The sequence below is a fragment of the Ceratotherium simum genome, chromosome 26 (genome assembly GCF_057802395.1).
Source record: "Ceratotherium simum simum isolate JZ-2026a chromosome 26, ASM5780239v1, whole genome shotgun sequence".
In the NCBI taxonomy this organism is placed as follows: Eukaryota; Metazoa; Chordata; class Mammalia; order Perissodactyla; family Rhinocerotidae; genus Ceratotherium; species Ceratotherium simum.
In genome coordinates, this window is record NC_141925.1 from 37,121,487 (window position 1) to 37,144,335 (window position 22,849).

At 39.6% G+C, this 22,849-nt stretch overlaps 1 protein-coding gene across 4 annotated transcripts in view; it reads right to left on the reverse strand.

The window, feature by feature from the left end:
• USP42 (ubiquitin specific peptidase 42) overlaps positions 1 to 22,849 on the reverse strand; it is a 42,779-nt gene that overhangs the window by 5,729 nt on the left and 14,201 nt on the right. For all 4 annotated transcript variants that reach the window (XR_015548612.1, XR_015548610.1, XR_015548611.1 and 1 more), the window contains 12 exons: positions 14,662 to 14,772; positions 12,935 to 13,037; positions 11,935 to 12,002; positions 11,124 to 11,194; positions 9,767 to 9,849; positions 8,593 to 8,704; positions 7,597 to 7,737; positions 7,308 to 7,408; positions 6,055 to 6,208; positions 3,825 to 4,541; positions 3,587 to 3,681; positions 193 to 1,686 (listed from right to left, as the gene is read on the reverse strand). Coding sequence is in view for 1 of the 4 variants with exons in the window: in XM_087417534.1 (XP_087273660.1) it covers positions 193 to 1,686; positions 3,587 to 3,681; positions 3,825 to 4,541; positions 6,055 to 6,208; positions 7,308 to 7,408; positions 7,597 to 7,737; positions 8,593 to 8,704; positions 9,767 to 9,849; positions 11,124 to 11,194; positions 11,935 to 12,002; positions 12,935 to 13,037; positions 14,662 to 14,772 (3,250 nt within the window). In the remaining 3 variants the exon portion in view is untranslated. The remainder of the gene's footprint in view (positions 1 to 192; positions 1,687 to 3,586; positions 3,682 to 3,824; positions 4,542 to 6,054; positions 6,209 to 7,307; positions 7,409 to 7,596; positions 7,738 to 8,592; positions 8,705 to 9,766; positions 9,850 to 11,123; positions 11,195 to 11,934; positions 12,003 to 12,934; positions 13,038 to 14,661; positions 14,773 to 22,849) is intronic.

Below are 22,849 nucleotides of genomic sequence, written 5' to 3' on the forward strand. Positions count from 1 at the left end.
GAGATAAACTTTAGAAATCTGTAAAAATAGTGCAATCTCAAAACACATTTTTCAGAGATGAAAAATACAAATCAAACTAATATAAACGTGACATAGCCCTTCGCTGGCTGCTAAGCTGGGTTAGGGGAGAAATCCACACTGAGCTGACTGCTGACCATCTCCCACCACTGCCTGCACGCCCCACACCCTCACCTGGAATCTCGATCTCGGTGTTTGTCTTTGGATTTCTTTTTCTTCTTTGATTTTTTGTGCTTCTTCACTTTAAGCTCTCCTAAAGGATCCTGTGGTAAGCTTCTCCAGGCTTTCTTTCCTACGTGACTGTCAGGATTTTCTATACTATCATACCTCCGTTTCCGTGACTTGACATCATCGTGTTCGTGAAACCGATCAGCGAGGTCACAGCTGTTGTCTTCGGCTACAAGTGCAACTTTCTCCTGGGCGTACTTCTCAGGGTACAGAGGAAGGGCGTGGGGTGGGCCTGTTCGCAGGTTGCTGAAATGGTGACGGCCCTTCTCTCTAGCAACCAACTCATACCCCTTCTTGCTTTTAGAGTAGTCTCTGTGCGGCCGGCTGGGGTACTGACCTGCCTTGTCATACTCTCGGTCACCGTGGAAAGGCTTCCACTCCCACACCTCTCGTGCTGGATAGGGGGCGTACCTGTCGTGGTAATACCTGCATTTGTCCCATCTCATCTTCTCTAGGTAGTATTTCTCCCGGCCCCAGGAGTGTTCGCTTTCCGAATGGTGGTACCTGCTCCATTCCTGGTCTGACCCGCCTCTATTTCGAGAGTGGTGGTGGCTGTACCTGCCGAGGGAGCGGCGCTCACTGGGGCTGCCTCTCTCTCCGTGACACGGGTGGTGCTGGCTCCCATTGCAGTGTTCTGGCCTGTGGCGGTTCTGCTTGGCCCGCTCTCTCACGTAGCAGTGCCGCCTTTTGTGATAATGGTCCTCGGTCTTGCTCCTACTTTCCCTCGCGCGCTCTCCACTGGAGGAGCGATCTCTGCGGTTGCGATAATGTCCTCGATCAACTTTTCTGAGGCCACTGATTTTTTCCTTAACTGGAGAATGATCCTGAACTTTTTGTGCAACCCTATTTTCTTCACATCTCTCACCGTTACTTTGTTCAGGACGCCCCTCCAAATGATTTTCTGTGATCTTGTCTAACTGAGGGGAGGGCAACTCCACTGTAGACACCTCTGGGCTTTTGGAAGGGTCCTCCACGTCCATGCACTTGTCTCGACTGCTATAAACTACGCGTTCATGCTCACGGTCACCCTCGGAACGCGCTAGGGAACTCGGGCTCAACCTCCCCACTGTTTCCACGGTTGCCGAGTCCCGGGGACTCTCTAGTGACGTCCCTTTTACAGCCTGGGATGGTTTGCTCGGATCGTTTGTCAAATTCCCAGGCTCACATAGTTTAGAAAGTTGATCGTCCCCTACGGTACTCCTGCTGGCGTTACAGAGAGCATTGACATTGGGCAGAGACTCCTCAGGCTTTGCTGAAACGGTCTCCAAGACTTCTTCTTTGGTAGCTTTGACGCTGGAGTCCGAGAGCAGCAGAGCCTTCTGTAACTTGCTGCTGAGACTCGTGAGTGTCTGCAGCTTCTCACGGGCGTCTGGAGTGGGGCCGCTGGCCTCTGGGTCTGCCTCAGGACCCTCTGCAGGGCTCTCCTCCATCCTGGTTGTACTGCAGCCCCAGCAAAACAAAGAAACACACAGATCAGTCATCCGCTTGACTGCTGTATAGGGTTTTGTCAGTGCCTTACAGGGACAAACACTTCAAAACATCCCTTTACTAAATATTTTATGCCTTTAATCTATCTGGTTGAAACCCAATATTGGGCTTATCGTTTTTGGAAATTTCAAATTTTCTCTTTCTCTCATTAAAGAAAAACATAAAATTTTACATCAAGCCTACCTCCTACCCCATTTTTCAGTAACAATAATTCTGCAGTTCTAGGCTCCTCCTGTTTTCAGATATACTTCTAATTCTTCTTAATAACTAAGTCTTTTTGGAACTATCAAAAAAGTCAAACGATGACTGGGGCTCTTACTTTGCCTCTGGATTCTTTTTCTCTGAATTTCTCCTGGAGCCTCAGAGGCAGAGTAGCTATCTCCAAACAGAGCCAACACTCCCTGAATTACTTATAAACTGTGAGGAATCACCGAGGCTTTAGAAAAACCTTCTGTAGCAAATGGACTCTGCCCCTGCCTGCTGCAGAGCTTTTGATGTGTTCTTGAGGTTAATGAAAGCTGCCAGGAAACAATAAAAACCCTGGCGTGGCCCCTGTTTAGTGGGAAAATATCAGAGAACACATAAAGAGTCAACACAGACAAGTCCCCCAGAGCACGCCAGTGAGTCTCACGCCAGCACGCAGAGCAGCACACGCTCAGGGGCAATATTGCACGGCTTTGTTTATACAACTGTCTGTAAGAATCCTCACACATGCTACATGTGAGGACAAACTGAGCTGGACTAGGAAAGAAACAATAGGAAAGTCATTTTGCAAGTGACTGAGTCCTCAAGCTATTCCACCTTTAAGGTAAACGGGGAATGAGGGTTCTCTGCCCACCAGATGGCTCTATTCCGTTTTAATAATTAAGCTTCCTGACAGTGATTCTCAGCGAGGGCATGCCCACTGGCCAGGGGCCACTCTGAAGTGTGGGCTGCATTTCCGGGTTGTCACAATGATAGGGGAGCCCCACTAGCACTAGTGGGCAGGGGGCAAAGTAGGCAGTCTCACATGACACGCAAGTGTCCCACATCCACGTCCTGCTGGGGAGAAACTCCGGTTATAACATTATTGGCCGTTTTCATGGACACTAGATTTTCCAGGAACACAACTACTAAGTAAATCTAGAGTTGGTCAGACTTCACCAAAAGTTGTCCACTATGAGGACATTACATCCCTTACGGCGAATCTGTGCGTGGCACTGAGCTCCCAACATCAGGCCACATTCTAAACTGTCACTTGCACAGCTGCAAGGCCCCGGCTGCATTATTGCGTCCTGCAGCAGTGCGGTCTCGTCTGGTTGTTTACAGACTGGAATACCACTGCATTATAAATTCCTTTCCTTTTATTCCCACTATATTACAGGTAGGTCAACATATTGATTTTTTTAAAAAAATTAAGTGTGAAGACAGATTGTCTTATCTGTGAATTTAATTTCAGAATTCTAGAGGGGGCATAACGAAATATTTGCTACTTGATAGAGTGCAGAACCCCTGCCCTATAACCTTAACATATCTTCATATATTTGTCATTAAGGGGATTAAACGAGACAGTGCTGTGTGTCAAATTCAGAAGTGTGCTAACAACATCCCTCCCCAGAGAGACAAGGCTATGCAGGAGAAGAAAATGCCAGCTTGAAGACATCAAGTTTTCATGGACTATCAGCCCCTAATAAATTTTTTCTTTACTTTTCTAAAAGGCAAATTAACAAATTCTATAGATCATTATTCACATCATTCCAGAATTCAAAAGGTTCATTATAAGACTTCCACAGAGAGAAAATAGCAACACATCCACAGGCACTACTGTGATTTCCTATCATGCAGTTTCATTTCCTCTAATTTATTATCTTACCTCGTTTCATCTGTCGAGCCTTTCACTTGGTTGCTAAGTTTGAAGGTCTCTAAGATTTTGTCTTCTGGGAGAGGTGGCAGAGGAGCAGGCACCAACTACAATAAAAAACGAAGATATTTCAACTCTAGTTGCCACTCCATGCCCCCTGAAATCCAGCCAAGTGAACTGCCATAACTGAGAGGCAAAACAAAGCCCACCGCCCCCCAACCTCCCTGCCCTCCAGCCGGCACTCACTCACCTTTCCAAGTAGACCATTTGCCATAGAAAAGGGGTTTTCCGAGTGTAGAGCGGGCTGGACTTGGCAACTGGCACCATCAAATGACAGACCGTTTTCTTTCAGGTCGCTGTCTGTACTATTAGCACCATTTAGAGTAACAGGTTCTCGAAGCTCGTGCTGAGAGACCTCCTCATCTTCAGCATCCTGAGCAGAAGAGTGCAAGCTCTCGGTCGTACCCAGACCATTCTCCTTGCCTAGGCCCTTGGCCTCCTCGTCAGACTCTTCAGATGACTCGGCGCCATAGGGGACCAGGACACTTGAGTTCAGCTTGGACTTGCCGTTCATCACTGGCTTGGAACAGGACTCACTCGGGGTAATCTGCTTTGTTACTTTACTAGAAACCGACGCCGCAGATGCACTCGAGGTAGACTGTATTGCGGAAGAACTGGTAACGGTAGAGGAGGGAACAGGCTTGTTTGGGTTCTCCAAAGAATTGCTGTGAAGGTTAGGCTGAGACTGACATTGGCGAACAGGTAACTTGTTGTGAATACTGATCGTGATTTTTTGTTTCTTGGGATGTTCTGGAATAACTGAGGACCTGTTAACTGACCAGTTTTGAACAGAAGTCGAAGCATTAACAGGACCAGCCCTGCTGACATTGGAATTTCCATTAGGACTCGACATGGAACTGCTCGGCGTTTCCTTCAATGGTCCAGTGCCATTTAAGTGAGGTGGGTTCTGAAAGTAAGAAGACCACATTCGGATGAGAGTTCCAGAAACAGTCACAGACACAGAATCCATTCTGGCTGTGGGTCCTTCTCATTTTGGTCATCTTTTTCTTTTTATGAATAACAAGTTTCACATATCTAGAAACATCTCTCCTCTCATCTGCTCCTGCCCACCATAAACCTCTCACAGGTCCCGGTTTTCTAGAAATTAATCAATAAATAGGGACAACTATTTTTGTCAGAGAACAACCCCTAGGCCAAATTCTTTCTGCTCTAATCTTACAGAAATGAACAGGCCCCTTTGGACATGGAGTCACATATGTTCTCCTTGGTTGAGTTTCTTGGGAGCCCATTGCTGTACAGGCAGAAGGAAGCACCAGCCAGCAGGGAATTACCACTGGCCAAGGGAGCTAGGGAGACGGCCATGGGGGCAGGCACAGAAGAGATGCTTCAGACAGCACTGGCCAAGCCATCCCCTCCCCCCATGATGTCTCTGACTCCAACTCAGGCCGTTATTTTGCTCCAGATTCCACCTACTGCTGCTATATCCCAAAGGGTGCAAACTGGTGGTCATGGGGGAAATCTGGTTCCTAGGTGAATTCTGTTTGGCCTTCACGATGTTTTCTTAAATATCTGAATTAGGTGCTATCTTAACATCGGAAGGTTTCATGTTAAAAAAAAAAAAAAAAAAAGACTCGAAAAATCAATAGCAGCCGCCCCTCTGCACAGGGCATGTGCTCTCTAGCTGGCCAGTGTCCTGATGTCACTTGTAAGCAGAGCCCAACTCAGGAGCCTACTGCATGTCCCGCTCCCAAAGGCATTTGATTTGTGACTCCTGCTACAATCCAGCACTGTCCAATGTCCATAGTAAACAGTATTTAAATAGACAATTTGTTTGCTGATTCAAAACAAATTAAACTCACACTGAAAGGTCGTTAAGACACTACAGCACAGATGACAGGGATTATTCCAACATGTAGACAGGTTGTCTACCATCTCAACACGTAAGTCTAGCAAAAATTAGGCCTCCACTCTGTGAAGACTTGGAACATCACGGGACCCAGACGACCCAGGCACCCCATCAATCCTCCCTGAGAAGCCCTGGTGGAGTGTGATCAGACCCAGCTGGATGGCAGACGGAAAACGCCACACTCCTGAAAGGGCTAAATGGACATAATTAAAGTGTTCTTTTTTGTAAAAGGGTCACTTTCTCAGAGTCCAGCATTAATCAAGAATCCCCAAATATTTAATCCACTAAGTGAATGGAAGTCCAAAGTGAGAATTCAAATCTTTAGCATGTAAATATACTTATACCCAGACTTTCCTCTTGATCATTACATTCATACTCTGAGATTTTCTGTAGATTTGAAGTATTTTATAATAAATGGCTTGAATAAACTTTCTTGACAAGAAATTTAGTTGTATCTGAGGACGTGGCAACCACTGCAATGTTAGCTAGAGGGTTTGAATGATACATTAAAAAAAATTAACATAAAGATGATATTGCACCTATGGCATGTTACCTTTATCATGTGAGAAGGAAGCTGTGGTCCAATAAACCCTGATGTGGCCTGTTTGTTGTTGACAACTCGCTGACTGATGACTGGTCGGGGAGAGGACTGGCCGGGGCTGTGGGTGGAATGCGTAAGTTCACCTCCATTTTTCACATCATGGGACCTGGGGACAAAGAGTGATATTACTTAGGGTTATAAAGGACATATCCTTAGAAGAGATTCACTTATGACCCCTCAGACAGACTGATATGCTGCAATGTGCAGAGCTACACACAGGATCCCCTTTAGTTCCATGTCAGGTGCTCAGATAACGAGGGTAAATGGGCAAATGGTATTTTTTCCTGTGTATTCTGAGGATGGCACGATCTGAAAGCTATTTTTCTTTGCCGTTTGTTTATATTTTTCTAATTATAAGTGCATACCATTATAGAAAATTTATAATATCCAGAAAAGTTAGAAATAAACAAAAACACTGTGCTTCATCCCACTCCTTAGAGGCATGTACTACTCAGATTTAGTGGATTATCCCTCAGGCTTTAGCCTGTACTGATTTTTTTCAATACCAGTGTGTTAAAATTTCGAACTGCTTTTCGTCCATATATATTGAACACTTACTTTCTCGTATCACTAAAAAAAGCTTCATAAAAATCACTTTTAACAGCTGCATAATATTTCAACATATGGATATGCTACAATTTATATGATCATTCTGCTGCTGTTAGAAATTTTAGCACGTTCTTTAATTTTCAGCTATGACAAATGAATACCTTGGAGCACACATCAGATTTTTCTCAAAGCCATACATTTCCAGAAATGGGATTCGTGCATCAGAGTACGCGGCAGCAACAGGAGAGAAATGAGCAGGGGTGCTGGTGCTGGCCCAGCGAGGTGACTGGCTGCCTTTGCTCAGCGGTTGTGAGGTGACCACACCCAGGTAGTCAGAGTTCCCTGCCTGAGGCCTCCACCCACGGCCTCCCCGGCCCCCAGGCCCACCCCGTTTGCTGAAGCAGCAGAAGCCTACCCTCCTCGGCTACCACCTTTCCTTTCCTTCCTCTGCATGTTTCACTGTTAATCTGCCAAAGAGCTGGGACTAAATTACACTCATAATCCATACTCAAAAACTACCTTCCCTATTCTCCCAGCACAATTAAGCTGCTGTTTAAAAAAAAAAACAAAAAAACCAATATTTAATTTAAATATGTTGATGAAATGAAGAGAAACGACATAACAGAAAATGTGAAAATCTGTTTTCCTGACAATACCTGATATAAAAGAGAACATAAGCTTGTTGACTGAGTACCGATCTAATATCACTGGTAGACACGATGGAGTCATTCATCTGATACCAGAGGCCATTGCTAGCCTGCAAAAAAGAGCCAATAAAAGAGAGATTAGATATCATTAGGTAAAGAAAACACCAACCAAAAGAAACATAAGAAAAATAGGCTTTCACATCTTAATTGTAAAGGTCCCACCTTTCTTCCCAAGAACGCCAGTGCTATCTTACAGTGCATTGTAAAAATAGTTATTAGCAAAATCTGCACAGCTTACTTTTATGTAGCAGAAGTAATGGCCAGCATGGCAATTAAAACCAGTGTGTACCAGTACTGCATACAAAACATAAATAATCGGTTCTCCATTTGGTTGAGACATGTATGGTCGAATATCAAGATACTCAGGATATTTCACATCCTAAACAGAAACAGAGAGAGGAAACATCATTTCTGAAGGCAGAGAGCATTCCACATATTCAGGTGTGGGTTATTTTGGTGCCAGACAGGGCAGGAGACCCCTAGGAAGAGACCCGCAGAACACTACTCTTTCATGTTCTAGCAAAACCTAACATGTTGAACCACATTTCAAAAGACACAATTAACCTGGAGCATATCTGAATCTAAGTGTATGTAAAGCAGTCCCACGGTATTCTTTATTTCCTTTAAACAAATAAGGATCCACGGTAAGTGAATTCTTCGAATCCACCAAAGGAGATAGTAAAAGAATGACAACTCTAGACTTTAGTCATCACTTAGTTTTATTTTTTAATAATTCAGGGATGGATTGTTTATTTCTCTTGCATGCTACTGAATTTTTGGCCCCTTGCAATCTTTAGAAAGTGGGAAGAAAATGGGAAAATTTAGTGTACTGCCAATCAGAAAACACATAAACAAGAAAATGAACGTTGATGAAAGAATGGGCAGACCTAGCAGGGAAGTCCTCTCTGGATTTCAAGTGACACAAGCTCTCCATGCATCCGGATGCTCATTACCTTCACTGACTGTGAAGCCCAAATGCAGATAATAGTTACCAACTTGATCATCAGAAAGTCTACCCAACTAACAGAGAAAAAAACACACACACTCACACACAGACCAAACTCCTAGCTCAATTCTTCGACATTTTTTTTTTTCCACTATCAAGTGCTGGAAGAACTCAGAAAATCAGGTAACACAACTGTTCACTTACATTGTTTATAACCCTTAATAGCTACTGACACTTAAGCCTTGAAAGGTTCAACATAAAAGGTTACTAATAATATTATCTACGTACCTTAGCAATTTTTCCACCAGTAAAATTTGCAAAACGTTTCAGAGAAAGTGTAAGAACATTAGAAGATCTATGTATAGTGAATCTCTTTGAAGCTGGAACCATCTTTTTACACCTTGAAAAAAACAGAAACAAAGGATTAAGAAGATTAATATGTATTTTTTTGGTTTTTTAGTCTTTCTCTTGTTATTTCTCTGAAACACTCTAAATTAAGTTTCCAAAAGAAGGATACTAGATGAGAAACACCACCCCTTTTAACCAAAAGTGAAAATATTAAAATTTAAAATACAGAGGGAAATGGCTTGATTTGCATGAGAGAAAAAAGGAATATAGGACAATTCTGAGATGTCAAGTAACAAAGGTCACTGACAGTTTTAAAACTAGATTAATAACAAGTTTCTCTCAATTCAAAACAAACCGAAAAACTAACAGATTTTCAGGCCGGTATAATTCTATGAAAACAAAGCCCTATCTAGATACGAAAGAAAGAAAAGTAAAGATCAGAAATGTCCATGGAGTTTGAAACAAAAGGAGAAATCTCTATGGTGTTGGGTAGAAGGGAGCCTTCCTCCCCACAAAATGAATATTCATTAGTAATGATTACCTGTATTATCTGACTATAAAATGAAAATCTACTTAAAACATATGAAACAGGGCTTTCTTAAAATAGGCTCTCTTGACTTCATAGGGAAATGCACTAATGAATAATCAAAATCAGAGGTTTCCAGCAGGTACTACCCCAAATCCTGGGAAACAACCATAAGAGAGAAAGATCCTTAAACTATTCTGGGAGAAAGTGACTCCCCACTTCATCCCGACCCTTTTACAACAGGAGAGTCAACGAAATGGCTGCTCCACACAGACACGTCTTCCCACGCTGCACCTTCCTCCGCAGCAGCACTGCCATGTGGTGTATGGATGATGTTATCTCCCCCCTCCCACCAAACCTTCCCAGTAACGAGGCACCATGTCTCCCAAGGACACAGAGGTGCACATCTCTAAAGAATGTAAACATTTAGACACTGCATACCCTGGCCCTTGGAAACTAGAGACCCAGTGCTTTCCCAGACGGTATCAGAAGCTAGAGGGAATCTGGAGGGGTTATTCAGACACACTAAACTCTTTCAGGCCAAGCCTCCCTGCCTCCCACTACAGTAACCGGCACTATCCATCATACTTGCTGCACTTGTATGAGTTTTCTCCATCAAGCTGTTCTGGCTTCACAAACTGCTCCAATGCCTTGTTAACACTCTGAGCAGCCTGGGAAGAGAACAGCATCAACACCACATTACCACTCAAACCACTCACCGCCACTTGTTAGAAAAAAAGAAAAAAGAAGACTCAAAGGTATAAAAGCAAATGTGAATTTTTATGGAAAAAGAAAATTTTCTTTTATGATGATGTTCACTTTTATACATGTACACACCGAATGATTTCCCCTCCCATTGAAAAATGAGCAGATTAAAGACAACAAAAACATGAGGTTGCTCACTGCAGCATTATTTAAAAATAGCATAAAACTGGAAACAAACCAAATATCTTCCAGCAAGGAATCAGGCACGTAAACCATGGTATATCCACTCTCTGGACTACCACACACTGCCAAAGCACACACACAGAGGTCCCCAAGCAGAATTAAATGAAAATAGCAAGTGGCCAAACAGACATAAGGTGTAAACCCATTTTTATAAACGGCAAATAATGTGTTCTGGAACAGTTTATGTCAAAAGTGTTAATGAGATTTCGGAGGAATGGGATCTTTTATGTATCTGCAATGTTTCTCATCTTCATCATAAGCATGTATTACACTTGCAATCAGAAAAACAGAAGCTTCAGAGCTGGTCTTCTTCAGCAAAAAGAGGAGGATTAGCATGGATGTTAGCTCAGGGCTGATCTTCCTCACAAAAAACAAAAACAAAAACAAAAACAAAACAGAAGCTTAAGAACAAAAAAGAGGAGTTTAGAAAATGAGAGAAGCAAAACAGTTTCTAAAGAATAACCACTATCTAAATTTGGCGAATATAGGCACTAGAATCTGGTTTTATTCAGATGTATTAAGTAAAAAGTCAAAGAATGATAAAAAAGATTAAGTGATGCCTACTACAAAGCTTAACTAATCACCTCTAAATAAAGTCTTAGCATATGAATTTTTTTTTTTTTTTTGGTGAGGAAGATTAGCCCTGAGCTAACATCTGTTGCCAATCCTCCTCTTTTTGCTGAGGAAGATTGGCCCTGGGCTAACATCTGTGCCCATCTTCCTCTACTTTATACGTGGGACGCCTGCCACAGCACGGCTTGATAAGTGGTGCGCACGTCCGTGCCCAAGACCCAAACCTGCAAACCCCAGGCCGCCAAAGCGGAGCTTGCGAACTTAACCATTACGCCACTGGGCCAGCCCTCGCATATGAAATTTTTTAATTCATATTCTCCAACAAGTTTAGTGTAAATTATAAATGAACTCTAAGTACACAAAGTTATGTAAAGTATGATTGATTTTTTTAAAACTCTACTACCACAACAATTATCAAGTTTACCTTTATCTCCAATGTTATATCAAGATACGGATCAAAAGTATCTGAGACACCTTTGCAGTTTAAACATTTGACTGAAATAAAAACAAAATGCAAAGCATAAGCAAAGTGTAATCACTGTGGCAATACCAACTACTGAAATGACAGAACACAAAAATCCTATTTCAAAATAATAAATTAAAACAAGGTACATTTTCCTCCTATCAGATTGGGCAAAAATTTTTCATACTACACAATGTGAGTCAAAGTGTCATGAATTTGGCCCACATACACTGTTGGTTGGAATGTAAACTGGTATAACCTCTTGGAAGGACAATATGGCAGCATCAAAATTTAAAACACACCCTTTGATGCAGAAATTCTAAGAACTTACCCTAGATATATACACTTTTACATGGACATAAAGGCATGTGTACAAGGATGCTCAAAGAAGCACTGATGGTAATAACTACACTAAAAAAATTAGAAACAGCCTGAATATCCATTGATAGGGGACTAAAATAAATAGACTACTACTGCAACTGTGAAAGACTGGTGCTGAAATGTATAATTTCAGCTATATGTGCTGAAACGTAAAAAGATTTCTAATGTTAACAGAAAAATGAAACGGATATATCTAACATGCTCCTAGTCTGTTTATGCATAGGAAACTACTAGAAGGATGTACTACAAACTGGGCTGGGGGTTGCCTTTGAGGAAGAGTGATGGAGTCTGGGCTGGAAGGGAGACATAGTGTGCATTATTAACCCTTTCCTACTGTTTGCCTTTCTTAAACCACATGCATCACTTTATCAATTTTTAAACAAAAGTTTACCTCTAGATCTCAGATATCCTCCAAATATCTGACAAACGAGTGTGGTCGCCTGGGTGTGTCTATCTAATCTGAAAAACAGTCGAACAGTTATACGAGAGAGGAGTTCTACAAAAATTACCGAAGCTATGACCAGATTTTAAGAGCATGTATGTCTATAAAGGAACGAGAATTCAAACAGGAGAGCCACAAAATAAAAAGACATCAGTCTGTGCGGCAGCCAGAGAATAGTCTTGCCTGACCAGAACACAGTGAGGGTAGGGGAGAGAGGAAGAGAGGTAGGATAGTATTAGCAAGGGACTTTGAAATTAAGGCAAGAATTTGGCCCTGAAGCAAGGACCAATAGGAAGACACCCTTAGCAGGACTGAGATAGTGAGTGTGAGGACTGGCTGGTGACGGCAGGGAATGCAGAGCGTTTTCCTCTGTTCTGTAGTTGATCGCCATCCAGACGAAAGCCTGGCCAAGGCAGCGCTGGCGGCAGTGGGAACGGAATGGGAGATTTACCAGGTGTGTTAGGCAATAGCAAGTGGGTTAGAACTTGTTATCTAATTGTTTCTCCAATCTTCCTCTCAAGTCTGCTCTTAGATTTAAAGGAAGAAACTGCAGGAACTGGTAACTGACCAGGGTGAGAAAGACGCAGGGAATAAATACAGATTTCAGAGGCTGGAGGTCAACAGAGAAAATGTCAGGCACAACTAGAAAGGAGAAGTGGTTAGTTTTAGATCTGCAGAGAGATGCTGATACTCAGAAATTAAATAATGGCAAGACAAATATTCATTTCCTGACATCTATAATTAAATCCAAATTATTATATTAAGCACATCTTTTAAAATGTTAACTATTTTAAAATAATGCGAGTCACTTGAGGAAGAGGCAGTGCAAAGTCAAAAGGTGAAGCAAACACAGTGCTCTGTACATTCATCGTAAAAGGCGAAACTGAATTCTGGTGAGCTGGTGATGCAGAGGGAAGAAATGACCCAAGCTTTGTCATACTGTACTCACTTATTGCTGCCGTTCAAGCATGCTTTTTGCATAGCATCAACGGTGTATTGAAGAAATTCATGGGCATCTTCTTGGTTTCCAAAGCGGAAGTGCCTAGCTATACCTAGAAAGTTGAAGGAAAGACAAAGCTTTATCTTCACATATAATATGCCCAAGCTGTACCCTCCAAAAGTTATATCTTATGACAGTATGTTGGTTAGAAAATGTTTGATAATTATTTTACAAGGAAACAGCACTAACACAAGCTACCCTGAGAACGGCTAGGACCATGATCTTTAGACCATGAAAAGCCCAGGTGGGCTAGAGTTTCTGCGAGCCCAGAGACTTGACTATCTTCAGCAAGTTAATAAAATTATACTTGAATAAATTCAACTTTGGCTGTACTGTCTCAGAAATTTGTTGAAAATGTTATGGTAGTGCACATACCTTAAATTTGATGCTAGATCTCCCTAAGAGAATCCATGCAAAACATAAATGTCTGAACCTATCTAAATTCTAGCCCAATAACCTACAGAACATGTTACATTCTCAGTTGCACAGTAACATTTCAGCCCTGTTTCTAATTGACTAAACAGTTGCAATACAAAATTAATAATAAAAACAAAAGTATAAATAATATCACAATAAAATATATAATGTTTTATGTATGAATATACATATATATTAGATTGAATCATATGAAATTGCCAATATTCCACCAGTTTTGACCTACAAAAATGGCAATTTCATGATTCAACTATATGTGTGTGTTTGTGGATGTATGTATACACAAACACACAGCAATGACATTTTCTTAAAGACTAGGTTTAAAAATATTAATCATGTCTGCCGTATATACAGAATTAAACAAACAAAATCACCCCTGGCTAAAACCCTGCCGGGATCCAACAATGTTTAAAGAGTTTTTGCAGTGTCTCTTCTGGCCTGTCAATAGTGCCACAGGCCAACATCACACCTTTTCATCTTCAGCAGCTTTTTAGGCAAAAGGATTATAGATTGTCACTGCATAACTATCCACCCTCGTAATTACCCAGCTAGACACTAGATTAAGAGTTAGGGTTTTTTTATTTGCATGCATTTTTTATTTCAACTCAGTTAACTAAGATGATGTAAAAGTTTATTGCAAAAAACACACAAAGTGCACAAAAGAATTTCATGTAACCGATCAGGATCATTACAACAGAAAGAAAATTTTAAAGTCATTTAGAATTTAAATAGAAAAAGTGAAATTTATCCACAAATTTGCTAAGTTATGAGTATAAATTTTTCTTTAAGAGTATAATTAACTTTATTTTGATAATTCCCATCACTATGTATAGTGTAATATTCATTCACTGAATTAAAACTAACTCAGAACTATTTAAAGAAACCTGTGGGACAATATTACAGGTAGTATTACTCAGCATGGAAATCCAAATATCTGGGAAAAAATTCATTGTAAAACTTATCAATGCTTTTATTAACAAACTGAATTAAAAAAAAATTTTAATTTGCTTATATTAAACTGAATACAGTCTCCTTTATTACATTGTCATCTTTTGCCTTAAGGTTTCAAAGTGTGTTTATATAACAAATGTTTTACTAAAAATTGGTTAATAATTAAAGACATATCCATGTATGATAAAATGTTTGTTTTCTGTAACATAAGGGACTCATTTTTACCAGTTAGGCTATAAAGACCAATTAGCTAATAAATACTAATATAAACTACTGTAGATGATACTTACGCCGCATCTCATTAATGACAAACATTGGTTTAATAACATCCCCAGGATTACTGAGTGCCTGGGTAATATGTGCTTGCATTGTACACATCATACAAAATCCTTCAGCATGACCTGAAAGATAACAGATGATAATCCCCAAATTAGCAAAATATGACTCTATATACACATCAAGGGATATTATAAATAAAAGTTTTTTAAATGACTGAAAGTTATACAAATTTGAAACAGTAAATCTCAACAAACCCCAAACAGAAGAAACATGAAGAAAACTACACAAAGGACCACTCAGTCAGATTGCTTGAAACACTGATAAAAACATTATGTTTATAGGAACAAGGTAAAATTGACAACAGACTTCTTGTCAGAAACAACACAAGACAGAAGACAGTGGAGTGACATCTTTCAAGTATTAAAAATGTTAACATAGAATTCTATACCCCATGAAAACATCTTTCAAAACTAAGATGAGATTTCCAATTCTGGGAAGACAAAGTAGAAGTACTTTTCCCTATTCCTCCAGCTAAATACAACAAAAAACCTTGGACACTGTATATGAAACAAACACAAGAAGGCTGTGAAAGAGAGAGAAAAAAAAGACAAGCTACCAACTTCAGAACCCAAGGAATGACAGGGTGGTGAGTTCCCTGGATTTTCTTTGTGCCTCATATATTCCAGACTTGGAGCCGAGGAAGCCAGCAACCCAGAAACATTAAAAAATGGAGAGAACAAAGCCCCAAGGAAAGCCTGCTTTCTCTAGCCAGAGGACCAGGAAAGGGGTAGCCTAGCAAGACAGAAGATTTTAGACGATACTCACCCTACTCCAGCCAAGCTCCACAGAAAAACTGTGGCCCCACCCCTACCCAGGCCGGCAAAGGCCAAGTGAGGACCCAAGACTTCCACTTGTCAGGCTGTAATGAGGCATCCCAACCCACCCACTGGGGTAGTGTTAGAGAAAATGGATTAGGAGCTGGAACTTGCATCCACACTGGGTGATAACAAACCACACCCCCATCCATGGTGTCAGTGAAGATCAAGTGAGGAGCCTGGACTTCCACTTCCACCCAGGATTAAAGAGACATCCCTCCAACTCCCCACTGGGTTAATGTTAGAATCAGGCGTTTCACCATCACCCAGTGGTAAAAAGCCACTCCCACTGCATATCAGTGGGAAATCACGTGAGGAGGAGGAAGCCCCACGCCCACCCAGCAGGAACGAGGAGCCCCAACCTTGGGTGTCAATAGAGACTGAGTAGGGAACCGGGACTTCTACCTCCACATAATATTGCTTCCTTTGCCAGAGTGGTATCAAAGAAAGTCAGCTAAAACAGTCATGAGAGATAAGATCCAGTGTCTTACAGCGCAAAAACGTCCAGGTTTCAACTGAATATCACTTATCATATCAAGAACCAAGAATTTCTGAAACTGAGTGAAAAAAGACAATGAACAGATGTCAACACTGAGATGACAGAAATGTTAGAATTGTCTAACAGAGGTTTTAAAGCAGCCATGATAAAAATGCCTCAACAGGCAGTTACGAACACACTAGAAACAAATGAAAAATATAGAAATATTCAACAAAGAAAAAGAAGATATAAAGAACCAAAGGGAAATTTTAGAAATGAAAAATACAATAATTGAAATAAGAAGCAAAGTGGATGAGCTAAACAGAAGAATAGAGATGAAAGAGGAAACAATCAGTAAACAAGAAGACAGAACAACAGAAATTACCTACTCTGAACAACAGAGAGAAAACAGACTGGGGGAAAAAACTGAACAGAGCATCAGGGACCTGTGGGATTCTAACAAAAGATCTAACACACATGTCATCAGAGTCCCAGAAGGCGGGGGGAGAGGGCTGGCTGAAAAAGTATTACAAGAAAGGAAGGCTGAAACTTTCCCAAATTTGGCAAAAGATAAATTCTATAGATTCAAGAAGCTGAGCATAACCCAAACAGGAAAAAAACAAAGAAAACTTCTGAAAAATAAAGACATAGAAAAAAATCTTAAAAGCAGCGACGGAAAAACACCACCTTAACTATAGAAGAAAAACAATTTGAACGACAGTGGATTTCACATCAAAAACCATGGAGGGCAGAGGAAGTGACCCAATAATTTTCAAGTGCTGAAAGAAAAGGACTGTCAACCCAGAATCCTATACCCAGTGAAAATGTTCTTCAGGAATGAAGGCAAAATCAAGACATTCTCAGATGAAGCAAAACTAAGAGAATTTGTTGCCAGTAGCCTTACCCTAAAAGAATGACTAAAGAAGTTCTCTAAACAAAAAGGAAATGATTTTTTATTTTATTTTATTTTTTTTTGGTGAGGAAGATTAACCCTGAGCTAACATCTGTTGCCAATCATCCTGTTTCTGCTGAGGAAGATTGTCCCTGGGCTAACATCTGTGCCCATCTTCCTCTACTTTATACGTGGGACGCCTGCCACCGCATGGCCTGACAAGTGGTGTGTAGGTCTGCACCCAGGACCTGAACCTGTGAAACCCCAGGCCACCAAAGTAGAGCACGCGAATTTAACCATTACACCACTGGGCCAGCTCCAGGAAATGATTTTTTAAGAAGGAACTCTGGAACATCAAAGAGGAAGAAAAAAACATGGTAATGAAAAATAAAGGCAAATACAATACACTTTCCTTCTCTTGAGCTTTCTAAATTATGTGAGACTTGAAACAAAAATTTTAACATTGTCTTATGTGGTTCTAAACGTATGTAGAGCAACTATTTAATTACATGATAACTAGGGGAGAGCAAAGGGAGGTAGGAGGTAAAGTTTCCACACTTCCCTTGAATTGGTAAAATGACAACACCAGTAAACTGTGATAAGTTATGTATATATAATGCAAACCTAGAGTAACCCCTAAAAATACTATATAAAGAGATACACTCAAAAACATTATAAACAAATCAAAATAGAATTCTAAAAAATATTCAAGTACCCCACAGGAAGGGAGGGATAAGAAAATAGAAATGAAAAACAGAGAATAGAAAACAAAATATATAATGGCAGACTAAAGCCCTAATATATCAATAATCATCTTAAGTGTAAATGTTCTAAATACACCAATTAAAAGACTCAGATTAACAAAGTAGATTTAAAAATATGACAACTATATGCTGTCTACAAAAAACTCACTTCAAATGTAATGATACAGGCAGGCAGAAAGAAAAACGATAGAAAAAGATATGTCATGCAAACATTAACCCAGAGAAAGCAAAAATGGCTATATTAATAGCAGATAAAGTAGACTTCAGAGAAAAGAAAGCTACCAGAGAAAGGGACATTATATAAAGAGTGAATACATCAAAAAGACATAGCAATCCTAAATGTGTCTGTACCAACAACGAAGCTCCAAAATACATGAATCAAACTCTGAAAACAGACACAGAGAAATCCACAATTAGACCTGGAAACCTCAACATCCTTCTGTCAACAACTGATTGAACAATTAGACAGAAAATCAGCAAGGATATAGAAGAACTCAACAATACCATCAGCCAAGGAATCTAATCAACATTTATAGAACACTCCACCCAACAGCAGAATACACATTCAAGTGCTCACAGAACATATTCCAAGATATAGACCATATCCTGGGCCACAAAACAAACCCCCCAAATTTAAGAGAATTGAAATCATATAGAGTGTGTTTTCCAAACACAATACAATTGTATGAATTTGATACAGGAAAGCAGTTGACAGAAATCAATACTCATTCATGATAAAAAGTGGGAATCAGAAAAACAGAAATAAACTTCCTTGACTTGATAAAGAACATATACCAAAAAACCTACCGCTAATATCAAACCGAATGCTTTTCCACTAAGATCAGAAACAAGACAAGGATGTCTGTTCTCATCACTCTTCAACATAGTGTTGGAAGTTCTAGCCAGTGAAATAAGGCAAGAAAAGGAAATAAAAGGCATATAGATCAGTAAGGAATAAGTAAAACTGACCCTATTTGCATATGACATGACTGTCTACGCAGAAAAATCCAAGGACTCTACAAAAAAAAAAAAAGCCTAGAACTAATAAGTGAGTTCGTCAAGATAACAGGACTTAAAATCAACATACAAAGTCAAACGTACCTTTATATACCAGCAATAAACACGTGGACACCAAAATTAAAAATAATGTGACTTACGGCCCTCAAAAAATAAAAGAATTAGGTATAAATCTAACAAAACAAGACAAAACATGCCAAAAACTACACAAAGCTGATTAAAGAAAGCAAAGAAGATCTAAATAAATGGAGAGACATACTACATCCAGAGATTGGAAATGTTAACATAGTAAAGATGTCAATTCCCCCAAATTGAGATACATGTTATATAAGTCCTTTCAAGATTTTTGAAAAAACTTTCACAAAAAATCCAACAAGACTTTTTTTGTAGATATAGACAAGATCATTCCATAATTTATATGGAAAGACAGAGAAACTAGAATAGCTAAAATACTTTTGAAAAAGATTAAGTGGGTAAAATCACTCTGATATCAAGACTTATTACACAGATACAGGAATAAAGACTGCGTGGAGGGACAGACACATACCATAAGAGAACAATACAGGGAACCCAGAAATAGATCCACACAAATATGCCCAGTGATTTTTTACAAAGGTGCAAAAGCAATTCAATGGAAGAAAGATAGCTATTTCAACAAATGGTGCTGGAGCAAATGGACATCCACAGACAAAAAGAATAACCTCAACCTAAACCTCACACTATACAAAAATTAACTTAAAATGTATCATAGACCTAAACGTAAAATGTAAAACTGTAAAACTTTTAGGAAAAAAACACCGGAGAAAATCTCCAGGATCAAGGGCTAGGCCAAGAGATCTTAACTTGACACTAAAAGCACAATTCATAAAAGGAAAAATTGAACTTCACCAAAATTAAAAACTTTTGTTCTATGAAAGACCCTGTTAAGGAGATGAAAAGACAAGCTTCAGACTAGGAGAAAATATTTGGAAACCACATATCTGACAAAGGCCTAGTATCTAGACTATATCAAGAACTCTCAAAACTCAACAGTATAAAAACAAAGAATGCAACAGAAAGTGAGCAAAAGATACAAAGAGACAGCTCACCAAAGAGGATGTACAGATGACAAATAAGCACATGGAAAGATGTTCAAGACTTTTAGGTATTAGGAAAATGCAAATTAAAACCACAAGGAGGGGCTGGCCCGGTGGCGCAGTGGTTAAGTGCGCGCACTCCGCTGCGGCGGCCCGGGGGTTCGCAGGTTTGGATCTTGGGCGTGCACCTATGCACCGCTTGTTAACCCATGCTGTGGCCGTGTCCCATATAAAGTAGAGGAAGATGGGCACGGATGTTAGCCCAGAGCCAGTCTTCCTCAAGAAAAAAGGGGACGATTGGCATCAGATGTTAGCTCAGGGCTAGTCCTCCTCACACAGAAAAAAATAAATAATAAAAATAAATAAAATAAAACCACAATGAGATATCAGTATGGCTAAAATGAAAAATAGTGACAACACCAAATACCAGCAAAAATGCGAGAAACTGGAACTCTCATACATTGCTGGTGGGAATGTAAAATGGTCAACCACTCTGGAAAATTGTTTGGCAGTTTCTTATAAAACCAAACATGCATCTACCATGCAATTGCAGTCCTGGGCATTTATCCCAGAGAAATAAAACTTATGTTCACACATATATTATACACTCTAATGTTTACAGCAGCTCTACTTGTAATATCCCCAAACTGGAAATAACCCAGAATTCCTTTAATGAATGAGTGGTTAAACAAACTGTGGTATATCCATACCATGGAACATGACTTAGCAATAAAAAGGAACAAATGTGTGTTGTGTGTTTTAATACACAACAACCACCTGAATAAATCTCGATAATCATGCTGAGTGAAAAAGCCAATCCCAAAAGATTACATACTGCATATTCAATACATATAACATTCCTGAAATGACAAAATTATAGAAATGGAAAATAGACCAGTGGTTGCCAGGGGTTAAGGAGGAGGTAGGGGCACAAGAGAAGTGGGCTTAGCTATAAAAGGAAAAATGATGGATCTTGTAGTGATGGAAATGCTCTGTATCCTGACTGTATCAATGTCAATATCCTGGTTGAGATATTGAATTATTGTGTTACCATGGGGGGAAATCAGGTAAGGTACATGGAATGTCTCCGTGTTATTTCTTACAACTGCATGTGAATCTACAATTACCTCAATATAAAAAGTTTTTTAAAAACGCAAAATAAAGACATTTCAGACAAAAAATAAAAAACAAATAAATACATAACTAGAACAAAAACCAAAAAGTTTTTGTTCATCGCCAGCAATAAGGGAAGTCTTTCAGGCATAAGGAAAAATACCAGAGAGAAATCTGGATCTACACAAGGGAATTAAAAGCAGTGGAAATGGTAAACGAGTAGGTAAATATAAAAGATTTTTAAAGAGACCTTAAACTATATAAAGCAAAACTTCTAAAATTTATTTAAAGCAAAAATAACACAACAATGTATTATATGGTTATAACAGGTAAAAATAAAATGTACAACAGCAAGAATGCCAGGAGAGGGAAGATGAAAGTATACTGTCATAACGTTGTTGTGCTACGTAAGAAGTGGAACATTATTTGAAGGTAAACTGATAAGTTAAAGATGTATGCTGTAAACCCTAAAGCAACCACTAAGAGAACAAAGTTATAGAAAATACGCCAATAAAGGAGATTACATAATATCAAAATTACTCAATCCAAAAGAAGGCAGAAAAAGATGAAAAGGGAACAAAGAATAAATGGGACAACAGAAAACAAATGGCAAGATAGTAAATTTAAGTCCAATCATAATAATAATCTTATTAGATAAAAATGATCTATATCCCATTAGACTGGATTAAAAAACAAGACCAAACTATAAGCTGTGTATAAGAAATCCACTTTAAATATAGATACAAATAGGTTAAAGGTAAAAAAGATGGAAAAAAGATACACCATGCTAACATTAATCATAAGAAAACTGGAATGGCTCTATCTCAGACAAAGTAGATTTCAGAGTACAGCATATTATTTGGGACAACAGGGGTCATTTCATAAATGATAAATAGGTTAGTTCATCAAGAGGTCATAATAATCTTAGATGACAGAGCTTCAAAATACAGCCATACCTCATTTTATTGTGCTTTGCTTTATTGTGCTTCAGAGGGAGTGTGTTGTTTACAAATTGAAGGTTTGTGGCAACCCTGCATCTAGCAAGTCTATCAGTACCATTTTTCCAACAGCATTTGTTCACTTTGTGTCTCTGTGTCACATTTTGGTATTCTCACAGTATTTCAAATTTTTTCATTATTATTTTATTTGTTATGGTAATCTGTGATCAGCGATCTTTGACGTTACTATTGTAATTGTTTTGGGGTGCCACAAACCGTGTGCCTTTAAGACAGTAAACTTGATAAATGTTGTGTTTTGACTGCTCCATTGACTAGCCATTCCTGTCTCTCCTTCTCCTTGGGCCTCCCTATTCCCTGAGACACAAAATATTGAAACCACGCTGATTAATAACCCTACAATGGCCTGTAAGTGTTCAAATGAAAGGAAGAGTCACACATCTTTCATTTTAAATCAAAAGCTAGAAATGATTAGGCTTAGCGAGGAAGGCGTGCTGAAAGCCAAGATAGGCCAAAAGCTAGGCCTCTTGTGCCAATTAGCCAAGTTGCAAATGCAAAGGAAAAGTTCTTGAAGGAAATTAAAAGTGCTACTCCAATGAATACACAAACGATAAGAAAGCGAAATAGGCTTATTGCTTATATAGAGAAAGTTTTAGTGGTCTGGATAGAAGATCAAACCAGCCACAACATTCCCTTAAGCCAAAACCTAATTCAGAGCAAGGCCCTAACTCTATTCAATTCTATGCAGTCTGAGAGAGGTGAGGAAGCTGCAGAAGAAAAGTTTGAAACTAGGAGAGGTTGGTTCATGAGGTTTAAGGAAAGAAGCCGTCTCCGTAACACAAAACTGCAAGATGAAGCAGCAAGTGCTGATATAGTAAGTGCAGCAAGTTATCCAGAAGATCTAGCTGAGATAATTAATGAAGGCGGCTACACTAAACAACTGATTTTCAAAGTAGACAAAACAGCCTTATATTGGATGAAGATGCCATCTAGGACTCTCGTAGCTAGAGAGAAGTCAATGCCTGGCT